We start from the raw sequence: 24,895 nt of genomic DNA on the forward strand, positions 1-24,895 counted from the left end.
GGTAGAGCAAATGACTGGAAAATCTTCGTTTCACCGGTTCATATATGCTATGACAATAAATAAGGATAATGTGTCGGAAATGACCGACATAGTGTGCAAAATCAAACAAACTGGATTCGACAGTCAATGATATAGAAGAAACCGTGCAATAAATACCATTTGATTCTAGTCGTCTTAGGTGAAATGACACAAGCTGCGACGGGCTTCATAGTTTATCATTCAGACATGAGAATTTTGGTTAATATTTCAAGCAACGATCACAATTAGTGAATTACATGCCACAAGATGTGTATATTTGGCAATTGAAATGGATATTTAAAACCTATTCTTTGGAAGATTTCTCATAAGTTACAGGATATAAAGAAAGCGTTGTGAATTGCTTACTTACTGAGAGAGCAAGCACCTGGAGGGAGTATCATCCTTTGTCTGAATCTCCTCCATTAGCTATCCTCTCTGCAATGGTACTGTTACATTGTTGAAGTTGGGAGCCATAAAAGTTACTTTTACGAGCGTCGCCAGAAGAAAGAAGCGGCATGGTACTGCTCGTGCCGTGACTCTCCAGCAACGACGTAGATGTAACTGGGGTGGCTGGAGATGCTTCTGCATCAGTCTCCCCACTATAGTTAGAACCATCTTTTCCGATGCCTAGAACTGCATATAAGGCGAGGCAGAGGAGCCGAGGTAGATATGAGTTTCGAATCGTTAATCGATCATGGCGATTAAACAAGCAAAATGAGAAAAAAGGCAGGATAAAAGTGGTATGCAACATCACTTCCAGTTTTCCTACGTAGAAGCATGGAAAAAGAAGAGAAAGCAACCTGTTGATGAAGATATCACAGCAGGCAAGTTTGAGTGAGCATGTGTGGCGGGATTTCCAGCTCCCTTCTTTAACTTTGACTGAAAAGGTTAGCCAATCATTAATCACTTGACAACTATCACATCACAATAACAGATTTTTCAGTTCATACCTTCAGATGTTCTTCACAATGCTTCACCACCGATGAAATATTAGCAAAATGACCATACACTAGGGTGTAAGCCCACAAGAGAAGCTTCCTTGGCATGCTGAAATCTAGAATTTCAACCCCATCCATGCGCCGTTGGAAGTTTACTCCGGTTGCCAGTCGACCTGGAACTAGATACAGGTTCAAGCCAGATGGCAACACACAAGAGCTCTCACGAAAAAAGTTGTAAGAAGATCGAAGCAAAGAGTTAGCAGTTTCCCAATTCACTTCTGTAGCTCTTTTAACAAATACGTTATTGATTTTGGACAAGATCGGGCACCATTTCGGTTCAAGACTTCTCAGATGTGTTGAGTCCTCAAATGTTGAACTCCATAATTCATTAATTTGCAAATCCACACAAAGTAGCTGGTTACTTTCTAAACCAACAGGTAATGAACTTGACGTTTGAATTTCGGTTGAGGATTCAGAAGGAACGGGAGTGATCTGTGCCAAGCTAATTATAAGGGATCTACACCATGCAGTAGAAGCATGCCTGCAAACTTTTGCAATGTTAATATTGGACAGCTTCGGATTCTTAAAACGTTTGCGAATCTTCTCATTTATTGCTTCAAGATTCTCAACCTTGACATTTCTCTCCAAAGTAATGATATGATCATGAAGATACCTGCGGCAATCAGATTCCAAAAGTTTATATCCAAGTACAGTAGCACTAGTGTTTGAAAAGTCTGTGGCAACATTGGGAAAAAACAAAAGCTCGATAAATCAGATAACTCCCAAATATGCTTACCCATACAAATTGCTTTCTGATATACCCGGTCCTTGTATTTCAGGCAAACTGCACAGTTCTGGCCATAAGTTACCTTGCTCCATGAACAGAGCAAATATTTTCTCTAGTATATGTTCGTAACCGCTTGCATCACCACAGCTGGCAATCCCAACTTGACGAACAGACGTAATCAAAACCTTGACATACCTCCCTAGAGCAACTGGAACTAGATCTTCAATGCACAATGCAAACTGGATTGATGATTGGTGTTACATGCCACATAAGCAACAACATAAGCAAGGTGCAATTCGACAAGATCGTCAACACATAATGAAAATTGAATTCACAGAGTTGATGGCCTGCCAACATCAATAAATGAAATATACATACATGCATACATAAATAAAAACATAAAAACATGCACGCTTGTACGCATAGTGAACAAAAAAAGTAAGAATTATATGGTTTCTCCATTAAAGAAACAAAAAGAAAAGTAACGGCCAAGATGACTTAATTACATTTATCCCAATTTTTGCATACAACTACATTACATATGCACAGCATTAAATTATTTTCCCTGCATTGTATATGTAGGAATCTACAATTTAAATTTAAGATGTGGCTGATGAAACATTGAATTGAATAGAAATAGTTCAAAGCACGTAGTTGTTACCCTTTTATCTGCTCGAAGTGATATATAAGCACGCTCAAGGGTACAGATATCTCCAGTCTCCTCCAGAAGTTTCAAATAAAACAATAAGTACTTCCTTATACATGTAATAAACTTCCGAGAACTTTCTGGTAAATTAACTTCAAGTGCTTTTTTATTCCCAGAAAGACCAGGTGTTTTGCGCCTGAAATATAGATATGTCAAAAAGGTAGCTTCCTTTTTAATTACACGTGCTGAAGGCATTACATTAGGTTAAACTTCTAATGCAAGAAATAAACTTCCAAGAACTTTATCGTAAATTAACTTCAAGTGCCTTTTTGTTCTATGAAGACCAGATGTTTTGTCCTGTAATACAGAATTACTTATGCTACATTGGAAGACTAACTTTCAAGTAAATTTGCTTTGAAATGTGTAAGCAAGTATAAACGGTACTTCATTATGAATACTTCAAACCACAGAAAACATAGATTAGGACTTGGACGTTACAAAGAAAATGGTATGGATAATTTCCTTTTACAAGAAAAACTAAATACTATGGATAATGTAATAATCATTTTCAAAACTTTCATGCTCTTCATATCACTTGGAACAGCTATCTACAGTTCGAAATCTATTAATAAGAGATTCTAGCAATAACAGAAAGAGGAAGTAAGAACATCAATCATTTTCGATCCTATCCTGCATATAGTCAAATATAAAATCAATTGACATACTACTTCATAATGCAAGCATATTGTGAAGACTTCTCTTCCGGTATCATTGAATTACCCTGAATGAGTTATCTATAACATAAAGACTTTGGACAAGCATTGAAACCATACCTTCCCTTTTTTATCGTGCTGTCAATCTCCCACATATTTATTGTAAATGATGAACGAGATGATTTAAAACAAAATGAGAGCTCATCCTTTGCTCTGCCCAGATCACCGCGCTCACCCCTTCTATAAAGACCTTGAGCAAGTGCATATCTGGCTTTATGATAGTGTTTAAGATCCCCTTCAACACAAGTTTCAAGTCCATAAAGACAATCGTTGTAAAGCATGTGCCACGCCTCTTCCACTTTAAGGGATTCATCATGCTTTATATCCTCAGAATTTGCCTCACTGCCATCCACGCCCGAAGGTAAATCCAAAGTCTTGGAACCAAATTTATTCAGTATTTCCATCAAAGCATCTCTAGTTGACTGATTAAAGGCATAAGTTGAAAGATCCTGGATAATTCCAACAAAAAGCAAGGATATATAATATATATTATATATAAAAGGGAAAATGGAACTCATCCAAAGTCTACCATAGTTCGCTAAATATCTAAAATTCAAAAGGATGACACAAAACAGGAATTCATGAGTATTTGTACTTCGTTGAAAACTAATATAATAAATCCACTATAATCAAAACAAGCAACGATTACAACTTTATAAGGTTTTAGGTTACAAACCTTCAAAGCCTGCATATCCTGTTTTCCACATTTACCAAGAACCTTCAAGCGTGACGCATGCATCCTGTAAATAGAATCAACAGCTGATGGATTCAAGGCAATAGCTTTAGCATAATATGATAGAGCTTTATCATGTGAAAGCCCGAGCTTTTCACTAAGTTTGCCCATATAGAATGCATGAGACCAATCTTGCCTGTATGAAAATAGAGTATAAAATAAAAAAACAAGGTTAAATTACAAAATTGAGGTAAGGTATTGTTGAGAAATAAATCAAAAGATATCAAAAGTGAAGAGAGATATACTGATGTGCAAAAGCTTTTTTGAAATGTTTCAAGGAATTCTCACAAAATCTGAACCATGCTTCATCCTTTGGAGGCACCACTGACCGCTGATCATAAAATGGAACCACATTTTGAAGGCTGTCATAGTACACAAGTGCTAGTAGCTCATGTATCTCACGCTGGAGTCACAAAAGGTTCAAACATGAGTTAACAACACCTTTTTATTTTTAATTCCCACAAGTTCTTAGACTCAAACTTGAGGCGGAAGAGTAAGAGTCACAAAAACCATGACAAGTATAGATAGAAAAGACCAAACATTATATGAGATGAGTCCATCTTGCAGATTCAAGCATCTACTATTTACATATATTTTAATATTCAAAATAGAGAACATTTCTAATAAATTATAGGTAAGAACCCTGACAAGTAATCTGAATAAACTTTATCTTTATTTCATTATAATGATGGTCATCAATAAAACGTGCAGGCGTTTCCTCAACATCATCCCCATCTTAAATGAATATAATGAAATAAAGAAGTTATACAAGCACCTCACTGCTAAAATGACATACAGTCCACATGATTAAGAAACAAACCTAACATACGGCAGAACCCATAAAATGATGGGGTCTGGTCTCCAACTGAACGTATAGAAAATTTAGAGGTCAAACCTGCTGAGTTGGTGACTTTGCTAAAGCTAAACTCATAAGCAGACAACGCCTGCTCCTCCTTCGGCTTATCTCCACCCTATGGGGTAAAGTATCATTTTTCCTCCATCCTGCAACATTGATGTGCTTACTACCATCATTGAGCAGCAGGTCTACCTCCTGTTTTGTGGTAAATATAGAATTTCTGAGAATGGAACTTTCAAGAATGATTTGAAGATGCATATCTGTAAGAAATGTGTACCCGCCAAAACAGACAGGTGGATTATGCAAAATGACAGTACATTTACCTCATCATAAATATGTGCAAGTTTTTGCCAGCTCTCAAATCGCAGAGGATTATACAGTAAATCATATTTGAAGAGGCTTGCATTATGTTGTACAAATTCCTCCCCTTCCTTGGTGAGCACAAAACCTGGATATTTGTCGGTTGCACTCATTTCCTCGGATTGAGCAAGGAAAAAATACAAGTTGCTATAAACTTCCACATATGATTCAGAGCTGCAATCAGGTAAATACAGATAGCTCAATCTCAAGAGCAAACATTTAATGAATTTAATATTTTTAAAGTGAAGAATTACCCTGTTTTACCATAGGACATGGCAAAAGTAATGCAAAGTCTTACCTCCCTAAGACTGATGTTCGATATTGTTTAAGGCTTCCTACATCATTAAGTAATATCTTTGTCATTGTTACAAGAAACTCATCTGAACCAGCTTCGTCAGAGAGTTTCTCTTCACACAAATTGGGATCATCCAGGAACTTGTCTATCACATTTCCATCCAATACTTCCTCTGGAGGTTTTAAAAAGTGTTTGCGGATGGCTCTTAGAACCCTTCGCAGTTTGACTAGTCCAGTTCTCTGAAAGGCAGAAAAACAGGGCACCAGATAAAAGGCCAGTCAAACTAAATTCAATTTAATGCTAACTCCTGTAAATCATAAATTCAGAACTCTTGATAGTCCCACCAAAATATGGGAGTGCTAGTGTCTGATTTCTCCAAGTAAACATAAATCTATCAAAGGGGAGGGAGACACTAATAGAACAGTGGACATACTTGCAGAAAGTACTTACAGATGATGCCTTTGCATAAGGAAGTATATACTGGAAAACATCAGCACACTGTTCCTTGGTCTGATAATCCCCACGGCTAGTATTTTTATGTACAGATAGATCGTCGTCATATGATGAGTCACATCTGAGGTTTAACCCGTACAAGCAGAAAAAGCACTGATCCAAGGCATTGTCAATTTTTAACTCTAGCTCCTCCTTTTCATCTTCATTTTGCTCATTCTCACACTCTACTAGTTGGTCGCTATTATTTTCACCAGAGCTGAGCTTGCCAACAGATTCCTCACTTCCTTGCTTAATAAATTCTCCTTCTGTAGCATCTTTCAATATCGATTTATGAGTTGACAAGCCTTCCTGTGTTATATCCTCCTTAGCATCCTTCACTGGGGATTTCTTTTCATCATTGTGACTTGACCCCAAATCTTGAGCATTCAATTTTGGTCGGTCTGGAGATGCTTTTACCTGACAATTCTGCCATTCCATGTCATCACATTCAATTCTTTTCCCATTTACCGAGCTGTTCAATTTAAGTTTCATATCCAAAGCTAAGAGATGCTTTATGGAAAATTTAAGAAACTTTCCTTCCTCTCCTTCACCCTCACCCCAACAGCAGAGACCATATTCTGCAAGTAGGTCATGTGTTGCAACAATTAACTCAACCTACATTGAAAAGTCAGAAATTGATCAGAATATAAGAGTAACAACTGCGAAGGGAATCTTTATAAAAAGAATAGACCGAGAAGCACAATAGCAGGCTCGATAATTAACTTATTATCCTAAAAAGGTCATCTACTGACGTGAGATTTCACAGGCACGGAAAGATCAAGATGTTGGAGTTTGCAGAACGCAATGGCTGCATCTACAAGGCAGCATTTTTCAACTTGATCATCAACTGCTACCCCAGAAGACTTCTTAGAGAGGAATATGTTTATAACGTTACACATGACTGATAAAAGCAAGAACTGCATATCAGAAATCCTCCTCGTCTGTATGTCATTCTGCAAGCATAACAAAGTCAATGGTGGTAATGAGTGAGTACAGCTCTTAAAGGAGAAGAGAGCAGACAAGAAAGGCATTAAGAATGCATTCTGTACACACTTAGTTTTAGCTTCAACCCTGATAAGCAAGTTGAATTCAAATGTTAGCAAAAAAATAAACTAAAAATTATAAAATTCAAAAGCAACGTCCATAAACTTCCCTTATTCAGTAAGAGAAATAAATGTATTAAAAAAACTAAAGCTACACTATAACCCCATTGCCCTCTAAGGAATGACGAAACTACAGATCTCAGGCAAGTGGAGTTTAAAATACCACTTTCGAATGAGATCAAATTTTCATCAAAGTCCATGCAGTAACTAAGCCTGCTCATAGAAATTCCTATATCCAAACAAAGACATGATCATGCTTAAATAATTTATGCATGTATATGGTAATTAAATAATTGTGCATGTATAGGGTAATTAAGTAATTATGCATGTATAGGATAAAACGGAGTCATGAACAAAATTATCCATGATGTCCACTACATATCCATCTATTTGAGTTACATCTATAACACGAGGAAATATCTTTCTTTTTCTCCATAAAATCACCAGTATTTCTTTGACAATTGACATTATTCATGATATTTAATCTGACATTATAAAATCCATGAAAATTGGTTGGCACTTCGCACATGTACAAAAGGAATATCAATGTCTCCATTCTAGGATAAATATTATAGTCAACTTTTCACATAAGCATCTTCACATTATTCACTAAACCAAATTTCTTGTTTGTATAATTATGTCTTCATATTGTTTCCTTAAAATTGGTCATTTTTATTGAAAATTTTAATTCTACTGAAGAACGCACTCTAATAAGTCAAAAAATAAACCAGAACCAAGATGATCATGTAAAGCACAACGACTCAAATAGATTATTTGAAAGTTAAAGAGACCAAAAGATTCAGACCGTCAATAGAACTACAGGATAAGATACCTTATGCTCCAATCTACAACCAGGGGCAAAAGTTTACGAAGGACGCTTGTAAATTATTCTTATTTACCCATTTCACTAATGTTTGGACACTTCTCTATTAGATGAAAAGGACTTGTAATGACATGGTAAGGAACAGCAAGTTTTCCCACAAAGTGACTCATCTAAAACAGATACTTGTACTTGATTCCATTATAATATCTTTAATAATGTAGGATTAATTGGATGAACTTGAGAAAATTGTTTTTACTTGCGTTACAGTTGTACACAATCATCTAGAGGCTTGATCAATTTTTCGATTTTAAATGAAGAAATCACTTAGTACATGAAAAGATAACAACAAAGTACGATAATGGGGAATAAATATTGGCTTACTGAGTCTCCGGAATGTTCAATTGAGTTCTTTACTTGTGATATACAATGAGATATTGCTTTTACTTCTTCTGCAACTAGATGGTTGCAGTGGCTGCTCGCACTATCCTTTGTTTCTATGTCAGAGAGTGCTTTTGCCTCTGACTTCTCACGAAAGGATTTACTTGATGTAAAATACTCATGCATTCCAGCAGCAGCCACAAGTATTTGCAGCTTCCGTTGGTGAGAATTCAAATATATCTCCATATCCAAACGATTTTCCTTCTCACACGATTTGATTAAAACATCAATTGCTGCAAGTTCTACCGAAGTAACCCCTGCATCTTTCCTTCCCGAAAAATGCAAGGATAAAGCATCAAGGTCAAGTTCATCTACACCAAATAGAAGTGGAGAAAGTAAAGTGATACATTCTTCATACATTTCTTTCTCAAACATTTCAGGTACAGCATTCTCCATCAAGAGGTCAACCTTTAAAACGTTAATTTCATAAAGTAGTCTATCCAAGGTCAACCTTTTCAAGACCCGACAGTGAGGGAGGCAGACCAGTGACACAGAATCATGCACATCATTCTTATTTTCCAGAAGTGATAAAGAAATACAGAACTCTTCGCAGGCTTTTGCCTTGTTTCCATCCCACAAAGATAATTGCCCACTAAGCCAAAAGAATCGTACCCAGAAGGATCTGTTATTTGTGAAAAGTGAATTTTCAACAAATAAATGCTGGTTACTAGAATTTTCAGATGATATTCTGCTGTCACCTTGAAGACTGCTAGAGCCATTATCACTCTTTAGGACAGAACTCAAATTCAAGGGATATTCCAGGGCTACTAACTCAATGATCTTACATAGATGATATGAAGCCTCTGACATGAATTCTGATTGCTTGGAAGTATCAGATGAGAATGACCCAAAGTCAAAATAGAGTTCAGCAAGAAAAAGATTGCATTCAAGAGATCTGTCCTTTCCCCAATGTCTTGTCAACTTTTCCAAGTCCAGAAATTTGAAAAATGCATCCTGAAATGAAGGATACGTTCTTGAAAGCTTTTCTAAAAGCATATGACTCACATGGTAAGCACCATAATTACAGGAATTCTCTACCAAAAAAGTATGAACATCATAGCAGTCGGAATCCCATTTACTCTCCTGATCAGGATAAGAAACAGACTTCCTGGTATCATGGTCGGTATCTTTGGTTCCCAATACACAGGAAATAAAGGGTTCAAGATACTGAGTTACAACCCTGGCCAGATCTTTACTAGTAGAATAATCTAATTCTTCTATTCCAGGCTTACGACTTCTTAGCCTTTCAAGACGCGTACTACGTCTCTCCTGTGGATGTTCATCTAAACCACTTGCCTCTTTTTCTTTAAAAGAAGATGAATTTTCTGTGTTAGAATCCGCAAGAGATGTATTTCCACTAATGGAGGTAGAAGCAAGCTCTTTCCTCTCCATAAATGCAGTACTACAATCTAAACTGGGTGGTAGGCAAATTTTTAATCCAACATCACCAGATCTAAGTGGTTTTTCAACCTCCACCTCAGATCCGCATCCGCTCAATGGACGTAAGATATCTAGGAGTCCATCAACAAGACCTACCCAGGAAGCTTCTGCTAGATGGAGGTCTATATTCCGCTTTGACCTTTTAACTTTGACATCTTCATCAAGATCCTCTTCACTAGCCTTCCTCTTATCAGTAAATTTGAGTCGGACATGTTTCGGTTCTAGCTTATCAATACCTTTTGGCGCATATGGAACAGGTTCCGGCTCTTCAATTGTACGTTTCACATGCAAAGCACGAGCATGTGATGGCCAGTGCCTCAAAATCAATTCTGCTACAGAAAGACAGGCTACCTCATCACGTATGGCAATTAGAACTTCCAATAACTTCTCCATGCAATTCCCTTAACAACAACCACCCATAAAACATTTAGTACCATGTCTGTGAAAGAAATATGTTAAACGACCATATAAAATACTCACAATTATTAGGGCTGCATGCAAGTCCTTGCTCAAATGCCCAACGTGAAATACTAAGTAAGCCCATTGAGCAAGATAAAGTACCCAGCTGGTTCCATACAACAGAATCTTTAGAATCAATTTCCACAGCTTGAAGATAACAATGCAGAGCACCCTCATAATGTGCAGATCCCTGTTGTAGAAATACAGCAGCAAGATTCTTAAGTGCTAAGAATCTGCAAAAGACCATTCACGAGAAATTACAAAAGAAGTGAATTGGTGAAAATATTCATCCAATAAAACCTTAAACTTTTGAAAACAAGTAGAAAAGATAGCATGTATCAGTAACCTGAGCTGCAGTAGATGATTATCACCAGCTTCACCATCAACCTGCATAACCAGAAAAATCAGGAATCCCATACATGGTTCGTTCTCCATCAATTACTGTGATCCTTTAAGAAAGCTAACCTGTGCAGATGCTATCAAATGATCCTTGAGAACGGATTCCAACAATTCACGAGCCTTTTCATACTCTTTTGCTTCTAACTTAAGAAGTCCATCGTGGTAAGTTTGTGTCAGATGGAATTCCTGCGTATAGCAGATAAAATTAAGATAGTGATTGAATCTTAAATTTAACTATTATTCTAGTGTCTAACCACACTTCTTTCTAAACAAAGTTGGAAATCATCGCCATTCTTCAAAAAAATTCCCAATAAGACGACTTAAAAACAACAAAGAGAAAACAAAAATACCAAACATACAAGCTCCATGTTGCATCAAAGACCATCAACTTGCTTAGTTGCATTGATATTAATTACAATTAAACAACAAATGCAGTAATCTCTAGAAACGCATTCTTTATTCACTCACGTAAACTCCTATGTATTAAGGCAATTTCCACCTCGTTTAAACTACAGATGTAAACGACATTGAAGCTAAATGATAAACAAACAACTACAAAGAGAGAAAGGAAGGACATGCCTGAGCTTCTTTAGTGGGAGCTAGGGGTTCCCACTGATTTCTGGAGTCTGTATCATTAATTGCAGAGATTGAAAACTGAAACATAGAAGAAATCGAGGTTATGAACATACAAATTGAAGTGAATCTCCGAAAATAATACGAATAATTGGAGGCTGATTTGGCAAATCAATTGAATATTGTTTGAACTCGAGAATCAGGAAATCACTGTACCATATTTCGAAATACTGGGAGCGGTGTTGAGCCAGAGCTTTCACATTTAGCCCGCGAAGCTTCGGATTCTTTCGGAGTTTTTGGGGTTTTGGGGTTCAATTGTCTCTTGGAACTGGTAGTTCGCCCTGCTTCTTCGCCTCAACTTGTTCGCGCTATAAAATCTTGGCTGTTAATGGTTTCGAATTGGGGTGAATATTGGGGAACCCAACCAACAACGAAATCAACCACAGAAGCCCAAAGCAATGGAATTGGGACGGGAAGGAATTTTCGAATTACTTTAATAAAAATACTATTTTTTTTTTCTTTTTCCTTTTTTTTTTTTTTCTTTTTCTCGAGAATATCTTCCAACTTAAAAATAAATAAATAATAATAAAACATTGTGTTAACATATAAAAATAGTTAACATTTGTTTCAAAAATACTTGATTTTTTAAATTTTTTCAAAAATTAAAATAAAAACTTAAAATAAATTTCAATACGTAATTAAACAATTTATTTTAAAATTGGTTATTTCCCAGCTCAAGATAAATGTTTTTAAAAAATTGATATTTGGGTAGATAAATAATATGTGTCATATATAAATGATAAAAAAAAATTAATTTTTTTTTTTTCTTTTAGTTTTAAGAGTATTAATATTATTTTTTAAATATATTTAAAATGTGTAACGATGTTATGTATTAATGAAAAATTGAAAATTTAAGGATATTTTTTAAATATTTTTTAAAATTTGGAATATTTTTTAAATAAATTATTAATTATTTTCATCTAAATCGAACAATATATAAATATATATATATATATATATATATATATATATATATATATATATATATATATTTTATAAAGTTTATGAGATTCTATTAATTTAATCGTTTTTTAATAATATATTTGAATGACTATCCTTTTATATAGTAAAAAGAAAACTAATTAAAAAAAAAAAAAGTAGGAATACTATTGTAAATTTAAGACTGTTAAAATTGTTGACGATATTCATAAACATTGACTCGAGGACTATATTAATCAATATTATCCCAACCCAAATCGTAAGGGCTAGGTTCGGTTTGATTTTTTTTTATTTTTTAATTTGAGTTGAGTTAATTTTTTTTTTTTAAATCGAAAATTTGATTTGGTTCATGGGTTAAAAATCTTTTAGTCGTTCGACCACCGGAGTTTCAAACTATATTTTAAAATTTATTAAGAAATATAATATTTGATAATATTTGTGTAAACATTTGATATTTAAATTTTATGAATTTTAGTTATTAGTGTAACTTATACGGGATAAATATACTTTTTTTTTAAATAATAAAAAATAAACAATCAGACGACGATCCCGCTCCATTCAACTTTAATTACAAAACAATATTTTAAAACATGTATATAGATTATTTATGAATGATTATATTTCATTGGAAGCATTAGCATTTGGTAACAAAAATCAATTTTTTTTTTTATTACAATGTTATTTTAAGCGTTGAATTAGATCTTAATTGGATTCATATCTCTAATTTTCGTAAAATAAATTAACGATTTAGCATTGAATTTTGAATCATTATTATAATATTATATATAATTAGACGTATGAACAATGGAAGTGATAGAATTGCCGGGAAAAAAATAGCTGCACCAAACACATAATTATATGTATTTGGGTGTAAAATTAAGTGTATAATTAATCGAAAAAATTAATTATAGGTCGATTTTGTAAATTGAAAATTTTTATAAAAGAAGAAAAATACCTAAAAAAATAAATAAATGACATAAAATCGTAAGGTTTTAAAATATAAAACATATTAGTTTGTCAGATGTTTATATGACTGGATAACTTGATCAATTACGATCAACTCTAGTTATACCATCCAAACCATAAATGTTGAGTTGAGTTATTATTATTATTTTTTTAATTTAAATTAGATTGAATTTTTAAATTTGGATAAATCTGACACCGCTTAAAAATAAAAAATTGGGTTATATATATTTTAAAATTATTTGAAAGTTAGATATTTTTTAGGTTTTTTTTTTTTTTTTTTGAAAATTGAAAATTATTATTAAAATTTTTAAAACGCAAAGTTAGAATAATATATATATATTTTTTTATTAATTTAACGTTTTATTATATATAAGTATTAAGTAAAATAGTTTGCTTTTTATTTTAAAATTTGGACCGTTACACAGGGAGGACATCTTCACATGGGGACGCTCACTACAGCAGAGTACAACATTTAATTCTAAAAAATTTGAAATTTTTTCACTGAGCGGCATGCGCCACGTGGCAGCCCGTTAGAATTCGACCGTTGCCAAGTTCTATATCTTTTCCTTTCACCCCGATTTCGTTTGCCTTGTCTTTCCTCGTCTCGCTTTCTGTCTCTTCTCGCCATCCGATCTGATTCTCTCTTCTCTCCTCCCTCTCTTTCACATGGCGATCGCTGCAGAGAACCAACCACAGGAGAAGGTAAAGCGATGGATGTTTGTTGTAGAATGTTTGTGATTGTGATTTGTGTGGTTTCGCGTTCGTTTTTTCAAGATTAGGATTGAATCGTTCATTTCGTTTTTCTTTCTCTCTTTTAGATTTCTCTTGTTTGATGCTACAAAGAATTTTAGGTTTCTGAGGCGCTTATACACGATTAAGCCTCCGCTTATATAATCTTGTACTCTCTTTGATATATATCGTGGTAGAAATTGAATAATGTAGATGTTTTCTGATTTTAATTTCACTCTAGTAGAGTTCGTCAGTAACTAACGAGCACTTGTAATTTTAGTTTTCGTGTTTGTAGTAAAGAAATTTACAAGTTAGGGTTTCAAATTGTCGTTTGGTAGTTCACTATTTTTCCAGGAAGATGGATCGTTTTTGAAAGATATAGGAATTTGAATGTTCAAATGTTTTTGTAGATCACCACTACGGAGGCCTCTGCAGTCGAGAAGAGAAGATGGACGCTTAACGACTTTGACATTGGAAAACCTCTCGGAAGAGGGAAGTTCGGACATGTCTATCTAGCTAGAGAAAAGAGGGTGCGTTTTACTCACTCAACCTTACGTGTTTTGTGATTTTCGTTACTACGCAAGCTTTTGATCTCAAAAAGTCTTAATAAATTTCAGTTCACTAAGGAACTTGGGACCGAAAGATATTATATTCGTTTTGTTCGTGGATCTCATTCAAAAAGAACAATCATGTTCCTTCAAAATCAAAACAATATTGGTTTCTTGGATTTTAAAGGGAAGGAGAACCAGAAGTAGCTATCAGTTTTGATACTTTCTGGTCTGGCTTTGTTTTTCTGGTTCCTAACCGGGAATGTTCATCAGAAATTTATGTTCTTCATAGACCAGACACTAACTAAAACTGTAAAATTATATTGGTTTTGCGCGTTGTTACCTCGAGAAGATTGTAACTTATAAGCGAGTGTTAGGAAATTATACTACGTATTGTGCTGATTTCTTCTCATAATTTATGAGTGTTGATTTGATTCCCGTGAATTTTGAACAGAGTAATCACATTGTGGCACTGAAAGTCTTATTCAAGAGCCAGTTACAACAGTCTCAGGTTGAGCATCAGCTTCGCCGGGAAGTTGAAATTCAGAGTCATCTTAGACACTCTAACATTCTGCGCCTCTATGGATATTTCTACGATCAAGTATTGTATTTTCTCTGGAAGTCTCTCCAATGAATCCAATAATTTAAAGTTGTCCAATGAAATATTCAACCGCTGATCTTTCCCCCTTAAATGTTGTTGCTACAGAAACGAATTTATTTGGTACTGGAATATGCTCCCAGAGGTGAGCTTTACAAGGAACTACAGAAGTGCAAATACTTCAGTGAGAGACGTGCTGCTACTGTAAGTTCTCCCCTCCATGATGCCATGTTTCATGGTTCTTCTAATTTCAGTTACAGCATATGCGTTGGATATTTGTTATTCTAATGACGTTTTAAATTTATGTTGCATGAGACAGTACGTTGCATCGTTGGCCAGGGCTCTCATATACTGTCATGGAAAGCATGTAATTCACAGAGACATCAAACCAGAAAATCTTCTAATTGGTGCCCAGGTTTGCTTGCTGGCTTCATTTTGATTTGACTTCTAGGTTTCTCAGTTCTCAATGTTAGATTCTCTCTCTGGGGCTAAGCAAACGAGGCTTTCCTTTCACAGGGTGAACTGAAGATAGCAGATTTTGGATGGTCGGTGCACACATTTAACCGTAGGCGTACTATGTGTGGGACATTGGATTATCTGCCTCCTGAGATGGGTATGTATACTTAGACCGGGTATCACAATCACTTATCTTTCAAATGTCCGTTTACTTGTTGCTTTAATACTCATCGTCTTGACAGTGGAGAGCGTGGAACACGATGCAAGTGTGGATATCTGGAGTCTTGGTGTCCTGTGCTATGAGTTCCTCTATGGGGTACCCCCATTTGAGGCTAAGGAACACTCTGACACATACAGGAGGTAGATTTGAGCGAATCTTTTTGATCTGATATTATAAAATAGGTTCTTTCCATCGTTGATGCAATTTTATATGATCAAACGTGCAGAATTGTGCAAGTAGATTTGAAATTTCCTCCAAGGCCAATCATTTCTTCGACTGCAAAGGACCTTATCAGTCAGGTATTATTATAGCCTTGCATATCTCGTTTGATAATATTATAGCCAATATATTTATCATATTGAGTGAACAAATGTTTTGCTTTTGTTGTTTTCCATGTAGATGCTTGTCAAGGATTGTTCTCAACGGCTGCCACTACACAAAGTTCTTGAACACCCTTGGATTGTGCAAAATGCAGAGCTATCTGGTGTATATAAGAGTTGAGATTCAGCCTTGTTACAATAGCTATTTGAAACAAAGCTTCAAAATTTAATCTCCATTACTTGTAGCAGCATCAGCGCAATCGGGGGAGTCTGAGAGATTGTAAACAATTACTAATTGATAAATATCCATTCAATTGTCATCCCATTTCTTTTCCCAAATTCTTCATCTGTTCTTCAACATGTTTGTGTTGTGTACAAACGATTGGTAGCTTGGCTGGCATGCAAATTTTTATGATTAGAGAATGCTGTGCTCTTAATAGCAGTTGGGTTTCACCTGCTATGGATTTGGACCTTTTAAAACTTTTATTATAGAGTCCCGAAGGATGGTCTCAAAAAGTATTGAAGTACAATGGCTGCTGCTATTCCCAACCATCTTTAATTGGGATGGTGGTTACGGTACACTTTGCATAAGCATAGGAAAATTTAATGCTTTGGAACTTGTTCTCTCTGTCATGTTTTTAGTTCATCGTTCAACAATTAGTTGAATCGAAGATTCGAATCTCTAACCTATGTGATCGATATTAAGTTTTATACTAGGAGCATAACAACTTTGTTCTATGATGTTTAGGGTCTTGTTCTTCTTATGGAAGCGACTGGTCAGTGCAACAGGATCATCGAAAGGCTAGGCAATAACTCATTGCGTAGGGACTGGGGTTTTTTATTAGTACCTTGTGAGATCCCACATCAGTTAGAGAGGGGAATTAAGTATTATTCTTTATAAGGGTGTGAAAATGACAACGATGCGTAATGGGCCGAAGCAGACAATATCTACTAGTGGTGGGCTTGGAATGTTACATACCCTCCCTTAGAGCGCAGGATATGCCGTAATGAGTACTGAAATCAGTAATCTGATCCTTAGAAAGCTCTCAGAGGTTGTTGAAATTATACTTGATGCTCTTGGAAAATGGTGTTGTTCCATGTATCCTATGAGGTTGAAGCTTGCAGAGATGTAATTACAAGCTTCTGTTTGTTTTCCCGAAGTTTCCTGCATCTTTGTTTCCCTAAATAACGAACACGTTTTTCCAATGGTCGAGGCTCGTGTTAAGACGATTCAATCGGAACTTTGCTCTCATAGCTGTAATTCCTTGGCATCTGTTTGTTTTCCTCAACATGTAGAGCACAAAGAAAGATAACTAAACAATCTATATGTCATTAAAGATGATGTGCATATTGGCATTACATTCGTTCACCACAACCCCAGATTACCAGTAGTCATTACAAGAACATTTACCATTATTGAAATGGTGAAAACGACTTCGATCTCGCACGACAATCTCTCGCTCAACGATTTCCGAGATTATTTTCATTGCATCATGACAGTCGTCGCAAACTCTCAAGTTTTTAACTATTCTGATTGTAGTGCCCTCACTGGTATTGATAAGCCCAAATGCAAGGGCGAGCTTCTCGCTATGAGTAGAAAGAGCATCCTCCTTCTCTTCTTCATCTATATTATGAATCACAAGGTCAGTCTTTGGTTTATATCCCGCAAGTTTCATCTTCCACTTCAATTCTCTAATCATTGAGTATATTTTTGCAGATTGAGGATGCGACAAGTCCCCCATGAAAAATTCATAAACCGAGTTATCGATCTCAATCCAACTGCAGCCTGGAGTTTTCATCGACTTGTTGTCTCGCATTTTCAACCGACAATTAGCTGCATCGTCCAGTCTACCCATTGAAGCATAGATATTAGCCAGGTACACAAGACTTCCAGAATGATTCGAGTCTAGTTCAAGTATGTGTCGAACCGTGCATTCCCCTCGTTCTGCATCTTTGTATATCCGACAACCACCAAGTAGTGCACCCCAAACTATTACATTAGGCTGCATAGGCATAGAGTTAATCAAAGACTCAGCTTGATCAAGACGCCCTGCACGACTAAGCAGATCGACCACACACCCATAGTGCTCAACCTTAGGAGTAATGCCATAAACTTCAGCCATCATGTCAAAATACTCCAGCCCCTTATCAACCAACCCAGCATGAGTGCAGGCTGTTAATAAACCCATGAAGGAGATATCATTTGGCTTTAAACCATCATCTTCAATCATTTTAGCAAAGCAATTGAATGCTTCATCTGCATAGCCATACATAGCCAACCCCATAATTATTATACTCCATGAGGTCACATCTCTCTCCTGCATTTCATGAAACACCCTCTTGGCCTCCAATATGCATCCACATTTTGCATACATGTCCGCCAGTGCATTCCCTAAAAACAGGCCTACTTCCATCTTGCTTCGTCTTATAAACTTGTGAATCCACTTCCCCAGATCGAGAGCACCAAGATGTGCACAAGCCGAAAGTACGCTAACAAGCGTTACATCGTTGGGTGCCGGGTCGCCTTCACGCTGCATTTGCCTGAACAACTCAATTGCATCTGCATACTTCTCATTCTGTGCATATCCAGCTATCATTGCGTTCCAAGAAACCACATTCCTCATTGGCATATTCTCAAACAGATGGCGTGCTTCTTCTAAATTGCCCATCCTTGCATAGCCACTGATCATCGTCGACCAGGACACCAAGTTTTTCTCCATCATCCCATCAAAAACCATCCGGGCTTTATCCACCATTCCACTTAAACAATACCCCGAAATCAAAGTGTTCCATGAAACAACATCTCTCACAGACATTTCATCAAACAGCTTCTGGGCAATCCAATTGCAACCCACCTTAAAATACAAATCCACCAGTGAATTCCTCACAAACAGATTGGATTCACAGCCATATTTGGTCACAAAACAATGAACTTTTTGGCCTTCAAGGACCTGGGCAAGGCCAGCGCAGGCCTTGAGCACAGAAGTGAAAGTATACTCATCTGGGTTTGGCGCATCAGGCACTACCAACTGGTTATTGAAGTAAGCAATAGTATTGTGCCAAGCGTTGTGTTGAGCGAAGGCTTTGAGAAGAGCATTGTAGGCAAAGATGTTGGGAGAAGTAAGATAGTGATTGAAGACGAGAACAGAGTGGCGCAGGTTGCCATGGGAGGAAGAAACGCCGATGAACTTGACTGCTATGATATTGGGGTCGATGGAGGGGATGGGGGAGGCGAGGAGTTGGGCTTGGATTTCGAAAAGCTGACGCATTGAAAGCTGGGCGGCGCATCGTAGAAGAAGGTGGATGATTCTGCGGTGGTTGTATTCGTGAAGGACAGCCAGGGTGATTAGACGAATCGGCCGACGAAGTTCGAAGGCTGAGGAACCCCTTCCGATTCAAATAGAGCATCCAACCAGGTATTGGTCAAGAAATATTTGCTAATTTTTTTAGTTAAAAAATTTATTAAATTATTAAATTAAAAATTATATTATGTGTCTTAGTAATTTAAAATTTTAATTTGGAAAGTTTGGAAAGTTTAGGAATTAAATCTGAAAATTTACCGAGATCTCATTTTTATTGGTGAGGGGAACGAAACATTTCATATAAGGGTTGGGAAACTTCACCGTTGTAGACGTATTTTTAAATCATGAGGCTAACGACGATATGTAACGGGCCAAAGCGGACTATTTTGCTAGCGGTGGACTTGGACGGTTACAAATGGTATCAGAGCCAGACATCAAGCAGTGTGTTAGTGAGGATGTTGGGCCCTAAGGGGAGATATGAGATCTCACATCGGTTGGAGAGGGGAATGAAGCATTTCTTATAAGAGTGTGGAAACCGAGGCTGACGGCGACCGTAACGGGCCAAAACGGACATTATTTACTAGGGGTGGGCTTGGAGTGTTACAAATGGTATCAAAGCTAGTCATCAAATAGTGTGCTAGCGAGAACACTGGGCACCCAAGAGAGGTGGTTTGTGAAATCCCATATCAATTGAGAGTGGAACGAAATATTGCTTATATGGGTGTGGAAAATCTCTCCCTAATATACGTGTATGAGACTAACAGTGATACGTAACAGATTAAAGCAGACAATATTTACTAATAGTGAGTTTGTTGACAATCTTGCAGTGGAACTATAGTGCCGCCATCTGCTATCGCGTACTTTGTTTGTGAGGAAGTTGGAACGATGAAACTGTCGAATCCCGAAGCCCGAACATTGAAGACGAAAGTTACTAAAGTTTTGCTTAGCCCCATTTCCCTTTTCAGAGTAAATAACCCCCACAAGGCTAATTTTGGACTTTTGTCACCGATGTCGGGAAATTGACTCTATTGCCCTTGTTCGTATGTGTTTTTTTAGTTCAACAAATATGGAGCTCGAGATGAAACCGTCAATCTCAAGAAAAAGTATCAATGTTTAAACCGCTAAGCTATGCCAATGTTAGAGTCCTTGTTCGTGTTTTATCACGATGTAAATGAGTTAAAACGGACGAATCTCTGACACCAAAAACTTATATATTTCTGAAGAAACAGAACAAAATATGTGCACACACACGACAGCAGTTGCCTCAACCTTAAAAGCTCAGGCTGCGCTTACAAGTTGCAGCTTCATTACACTGCCAAACCTAACCGACACTGACTCTTTAAGCCAAAATTGCTGCTATTCTAAGCCAAACCTCTGAAAGATTTGAAAAGAACATTTCCAGTACCTTTCAGATGAATGTGTGTGAATTTTGAAAGGAAATTCACTTCTTTTCGGTGGCAATGGCAGAGCTCTTTAACACATGTAGCCTCTTCACAGTGGAAACAAACATGCTGCATGAAAATGAAGCCTAATAAGTTCACCATAAAAAGAAAGCTCAAGTAGTGCCTGAAAAAGAGCTTCTGTTACATGAACTGATGAACAGCAATCAAGGAAGCATTCTAACAATACTAAAAGAGACCCTTTTCCTAATTTGTATTAGATTTGGTTAGGAAAATTGTGAGATTCCGTATCGGTTGGGGAGGGGAACGAAATATTCTTTATGAGTGTGTAGAAACCTCTCCCTAGTAAACACGTTTTAAAAACTTTGAAGGGAAGCCCGAAAGGGAAAGCCCAAAGAGGACAATATCTGTTAGCGGTGGGCTTGGGTTGTTACAAATGGTATCAGAGCTAGACACACCGAGTGAGGACGCTGAGCCCTGAAGGGGGGTGGGCATCGGACGGTATGCTAGCGAGAACGCTGGGCCCCAAAGGGGAGTGAGTTGTGAAATTCCACATCGATTGAAGAGAGGAACAAGTACCAGTGAGGACGCTGGCCTCGAAAGGGAGTGGATTGTGAGATCCCACATCGATTGGAGAGGGGAACGAGTTATGTGAGATCCCACATTGGTTGGAGAGGGGAACGAAACATTCTGTATAAAGGTGTGGAGACCTCTCCCCAGCAGACACGTTTTAAAAATCTCAAAAAGGAAAGTTCAAAGAGGACAATATCTATTAGCGGTGGGCTTGAACCGTTTCAAAAATGACAGACGACATAAGCTACAAAATCAGAAGTGGGAAATGCTTACTTCCATGGGACATCACCAACAAGCATTCTGTCCCCTTCATTATCATAGTAAACCAGAGTATACATCCCGTTTATGTGTTTGGAATCAGATAACGATGCTGTTTCCTCCATCTTTCTCTGATCTTCAGCAGCCAGATAACCCTTTTGTGCTGTAGTTAATTAGAACGAAGAACATAAGAACACGTAGTTATTACTTAGGTCCCGTTTGATAGCCATTTGATTCGGTGAAAGTAGCGTTTATAAGATTAATAGATATATAATGTTTAAATGCAAGGGATTGAAGGATTGCCTGCAAGAAGACAGTGGAAGAGCTCGTGAATGGCAGCAGAGAGTTGATCATAACTATTATAGGCTTGGAGGTTCAGTTTTCTTCCAATGGGAACGCCATCCATACAGACTTTTACAAACATTTGTCCACTGCAACAGTCGGATTTTGAGGCATTCCCCTCCTTCACAGCTTCTTTTGACAACTCATGAGGGTTAGGCTTTGAAGAGCGGGGGACAACATAGTTCTTTCTGGATGAACGGATGGGGGGCCAACCAACAGCTGATGCCACCGAAGCCCTGTTATCAAGATGTTGAAATTCCTTGCATTTAGCAACTTAAACTTACTTGTGTCCTTCAAAATTTTCTAGGCATATACGTTTTAGAATTAAAACTAGTTCGGTGTAGAAACCGCTCCCTAGCATACGCATTTTAGAACCTTGATGGGAAGTTTAAAAGAGAAAACCCAAAGAAAACAATATTTGCTAATGGTAGGCTTGGGCCACCGGACGTTGTGCCAGCGAGGACACTCGTCCCCAATGGGGGGTGGATTGTGAGATTCCACCTCGATTGAAGAGGGAAATGAAACATTCATCGTAAGGGTGTAGAAACCTCTCCCCTAGCAGACGTATTTTAAAATGTTGGGGGAGCTCAGAAGGGAAAGACCAATGAGGACAATATTTACTAGCGGTATGCTTAGACTATTACAAATGATATCAAAGCTAGACATTGGACTGTATGCCAGCGAGGACGTTAGGACCCCAAAGGGGTAAATTGTGAGATCCCACATTGGTTGGAGAGGGGAACGAAACATTCCTTATAAGAGTATAGAAACCTCTCCCTAGTAGATACGTTTTAAAACCTTAAAGAGAAATCCAGAAAGGAAAGTCCAAAAAAAGACAATATCTATTAGTAGTAGGCTTGGGCTGTTCCAATTGCAAAGAACTTCAACCTTTCGAGATTCAAGATAGCAGCTTAAACGGAAAAAACAGTCTTAACTTTCATCTCAACTTAACAAAAAGCAATTTGAGAAAGTTGGTGATTATTTGAGCGGATGAAACATGTAATCCTAGTCTAGAAATACAAAGTTTCTATAACAGTCAAAGCCCACCGCTAGCAAATATTGTCCTTTTCGGACTTTTTCTTTTGGGCTTCCTTTCAAGGTTTTTAAAACACGTCTACACCCTTATAAAAAATGTTCCGTTTTCCTTCCCAACCGTTGTGGGATCTCACCATTTCAATGACATGATATCAAGAGTGACATGAATGAATGTTCCGTTTTCCTTCCCAACCGTTGTGGGATCTCACCATTTCAATGACATGATATCAAGAGTGACATGAATTAGTAGAAAACATGATTAGCATACTAACCTTTTGTGATGGTGTTTAGGTTCTTGAGATGAATCAGCAGGAACAGAACCAGTTTTCGGACATGATTGCCCATTCAAGTAAGGAAACTCAGCTGTTCTCAAACTGCATGCCTTTGATGGCTCCTCTGACACCAACTCCAGTTTCTGGGTCATCAAAAAATGCTGCAAATATGGCACCAACTCCAGCTTGTGTGCTTCCCTTTGAAAAGCTGAAGATGGTAAGGAAGCAATCAGCTTGTGGGGTTGGAATTCATGATTTCCTGCAATTCCTTCACCTTTTTCATAAACCGATCTTTTGTTGCTTCTAATGTTCAAACAACAAGGAAAAAGCTTAGCAGAAGGGACAAGAAATTCACCACTTTCATGGTTAATATTCAAGCTGCTGCTGCTGCTGTTGCTTTCTTCTCCTTCTCCTCCTGGCAATCCAAGTCTCAGTTCTGTTTTATTGTTCTCACTCACAGAGCTTTCAGCACCATTTCTAGTCAACTTCCATTCCCTGTTCATAGAGATCAGATCAAGAAGCTCAGGACACCTGCCCATTCTTTTCTTTTAAGGAAAACTTACAAATTCAACTTGAAACAAAAATCAGTTTCTATATATAGCTCACGAATCCAATATCTCCCCAATGGTATGATATTGTCCACTTTGAACATAAGCTACAACGGCTCACCGCTAGTAGATATTGTCTTCTTTGGATTTTTAAAACGTGTTTGATAGAGAGAGGTTTTCATACCCTTCTAAATGGTGTTTCGTTCTCTTCCCCAACCGATGTAGGATCTCGCCCAAAAGACCGCATACCAATGGGGATATATTCCTTACTTATAAACCCATGATCATTTCCTAAATAAGCGAGTACGAGACTCCCCCAACAATCCTCCATAATCTTTGAACAAAGTACACTATAAAGCCTCCCCTAAGACCTATGTAGCCCTTGAATCGCCTCTCTTTAATCGAAACTCGACTCCTTTCTCTGGAGCCATTAAACAAAGTACACCATTTGTTCGACACTTGAGTCACTTTTGACTATACCTTCAACGCTAGCAACTTATTTAATCGGTACTCGACATAGGTAAGTCAAGGGTATAACTGTTGATTCTCCATAATGTATCTTTTCACCCATAATTTTGGATGAGGACAAATCACAAACAGTTAGTGTGCATCAGTAAAAGGTCATGCAAAGAAGGCAGTGGATTCAATTACAAATCGACAGATAAGGATAGGGGATGAGTAGATTAGATAAGTGTTGTTTGCAGCATCAATTCCCAGCAAAAGAAAAGCACTAAGAAAATGGTTAAGCCATGGAACCCCACTATCTTTATGCGTAAAGAGATCAAAACTAAAGGGGAAAGAAAAAGATACTACAAATATTTAGAATGGTTTGTGATGTCGAAATCATGGCTCCGTCCCTTAGTGTGGTGGAGGAGCGGGTGAATCCGCACTAAGGGATGGAACTGTTGAGCTTTCACATGGCGGATTCGTTCAAGTGCAGAGAACTGCTTGAATTTGCTCTCATCAACGTCACATAACATCATCACACATGACACCTTCACCAAAACGTGGCAAATTATTAATTTTATTTATTTATAATAAGTAAAATGCATAATTTTTCTAGTATACTTATGTTATAAATATATCATTTTATTGCTTATAAAATCAAGAGGTGGGCTAAATAAATATCACCCCATTTTTCTTACTTGGAATAATATTACCCTATATTTCCATATANATATATATATATATATATA

General features: G+C 37.1%; 4 protein-coding genes across 8 annotated transcripts; 1 reads left to right on the plus strand and 3 right to left on the minus strand.

The window, feature by feature from the left end:
- Positions 1-174: 174 nt before the first annotated feature.
- On the minus strand, positions 175-11,583 carry LOC111788067. The gene is made up of 19 exons (XM_023668218.1): positions 11,350-11,583; positions 11,140-11,214; positions 10,627-10,746; positions 10,508-10,548; positions 10,183-10,394; positions 8,206-10,103; positions 6,651-6,851; positions 5,857-6,513; positions 5,410-5,645; positions 5,075-5,285; positions 4,791-4,946; positions 4,141-4,298; positions 3,839-4,031; positions 3,223-3,611; positions 2,405-2,585; positions 1,753-1,982; positions 969-1,629; positions 819-897; positions 175-651 (listed from the first exon to the last, which is right to left on the minus strand). Exons 1-19 carry the CDS (start codon positions 11,350-11,352, stop codon positions 416-418), a joined length of 5,937 nt encoding a protein of 1,978 aa, XP_023523986.1. The 5' UTR covers positions 11,353-11,583; the 3' UTR covers positions 175-415.
- Positions 11,584-13,684: 2,101 nt separating this feature from the next.
- On the plus strand, positions 13,685-16,429 carry LOC111788939 (serine/threonine-protein kinase Aurora-1). The gene is made up of 9 exons (XM_023669525.1): positions 13,685-13,800; positions 14,238-14,357; positions 14,830-14,976; positions 15,082-15,177; positions 15,293-15,388; positions 15,490-15,586; positions 15,672-15,789; positions 15,876-15,948; positions 16,049-16,429. Exons 1-9 carry the CDS (start codon positions 13,765-13,767, stop codon positions 16,148-16,150), a joined length of 885 nt encoding a protein of 294 aa, XP_023525293.1. The 5' UTR covers positions 13,685-13,764; the 3' UTR covers positions 16,151-16,429.
- Positions 16,430-17,279: 850 nt separating this feature from the next.
- On the minus strand, positions 17,280-19,366 carry LOC111787770 (pentatricopeptide repeat-containing protein At3g62890-like). Its single transcript, XM_023667815.1, has one exon. It carries the CDS (start codon positions 19,236-19,238, stop codon positions 17,352-17,354), a length of 1,887 nt encoding a protein of 628 aa, XP_023523583.1. The 5' UTR covers positions 19,239-19,366; the 3' UTR covers positions 17,280-17,351.
- A 1,097-nt stretch (positions 19,367-20,463) lies between these two features.
- LOC111788814 (auxin-responsive protein IAA26-like) lies at positions 20,464-24,694 on the minus strand. Of its 5 annotated transcripts, none has more exons than XM_023669343.1 (6): positions 24,513-24,694; positions 23,507-23,646; positions 23,152-23,359; positions 21,806-22,080; positions 21,518-21,665; positions 20,464-20,782 (listed from the first exon to the last, which is right to left on the minus strand). In XM_023669343.1, the coding sequence occupies exons 1-6, from the start codon at positions 24,680-24,682 to the stop codon at positions 20,713-20,715; spliced, it is 1,011 nt and encodes a 336-aa protein (XP_023525111.1). In that variant the 5' UTR covers positions 24,683-24,694; the 3' UTR covers positions 20,464-20,712. The 5 variants fall into 5 exon arrangements, with proteins under 5 accessions (XP_023525111.1, XP_023525109.1, XP_023525108.1 ...); XM_023669341.1 differs by having other exon boundaries at positions 23,152-23,410; XM_023669340.1 differs by having other exon boundaries at positions 23,152-23,646.
- Between the last annotated feature and the right edge of the window lie 201 nt (positions 24,695-24,895).

The sequence above is a fragment of the Cucurbita pepo genome, chromosome LG02 (genome assembly GCF_002806865.2).
Source record: "Cucurbita pepo subsp. pepo cultivar mu-cu-16 chromosome LG02, ASM280686v2, whole genome shotgun sequence".
Lineage (NCBI taxonomy): Eukaryota > Viridiplantae > Streptophyta > Magnoliopsida > Cucurbitales > Cucurbitaceae > Cucurbita > Cucurbita pepo.

Bases quoted from the DNA above. Each gene is read 5' to 3' on its own strand.
- LOC111788067 (XM_023668218.1), bottom strand. The intron at 6,852-8,205 runs GTAAGCCAATAT...TTATGCTTGCAG, and splicing joins TTGAACATTCCGGAGACTCA to AATGACATACAGACGAGGAG. The intron at 5,646-5,856 runs GTAAGTACTTTC...TCTGCCTTTCAG, and splicing joins CTTATGCAAAGGCATCATCT to AGAACTGGACTAGTCAAACT.
- LOC111788939 (XM_023669525.1), top strand. From the start codon at position 13,765: ATGGCGATCGCTGCAGAGAACCAACCACAGGAGAAG. The intron at 13,801-14,237 runs GTAAAGCGATGG...ATGTTTTTGTAG, and splicing joins AGAACCAACCACAGGAGAAG to ATCACCACTACGGAGGCCTC. The intron at 14,358-14,829 runs GTGCGTTTTACT...AATTTTGAACAG, and splicing joins ATCTAGCTAGAGAAAAGAGG to AGTAATCACATTGTGGCACT.
- LOC111787770 (XM_023667815.1), bottom strand. From the start codon at position 19,238: ATGCGTCAGCTTTTCGAAATCCAAGCCCAACTCCTCGCCTCCCCCATC.
- LOC111788814 (XM_023669340.1), bottom strand. From the start codon at position 24,682: ATGATGTTATGTGACGTTGATGAGAGCAAATTCAAGCAGTTCTCTGCA. The intron at 22,081-23,151 runs GTTAGTATGCTA...TCTTGATAACAG, and splicing joins CCTAAACACCATCACAAAAG to GGCTTCGGTGGCATCAGCTG. The intron at 20,783-21,517 runs GTAAGCATTTCC...ATTTTCATGCAG, and splicing joins GTTGGTGATGTCCCATGGAA to CATGTTTGTTTCCACTGTGA.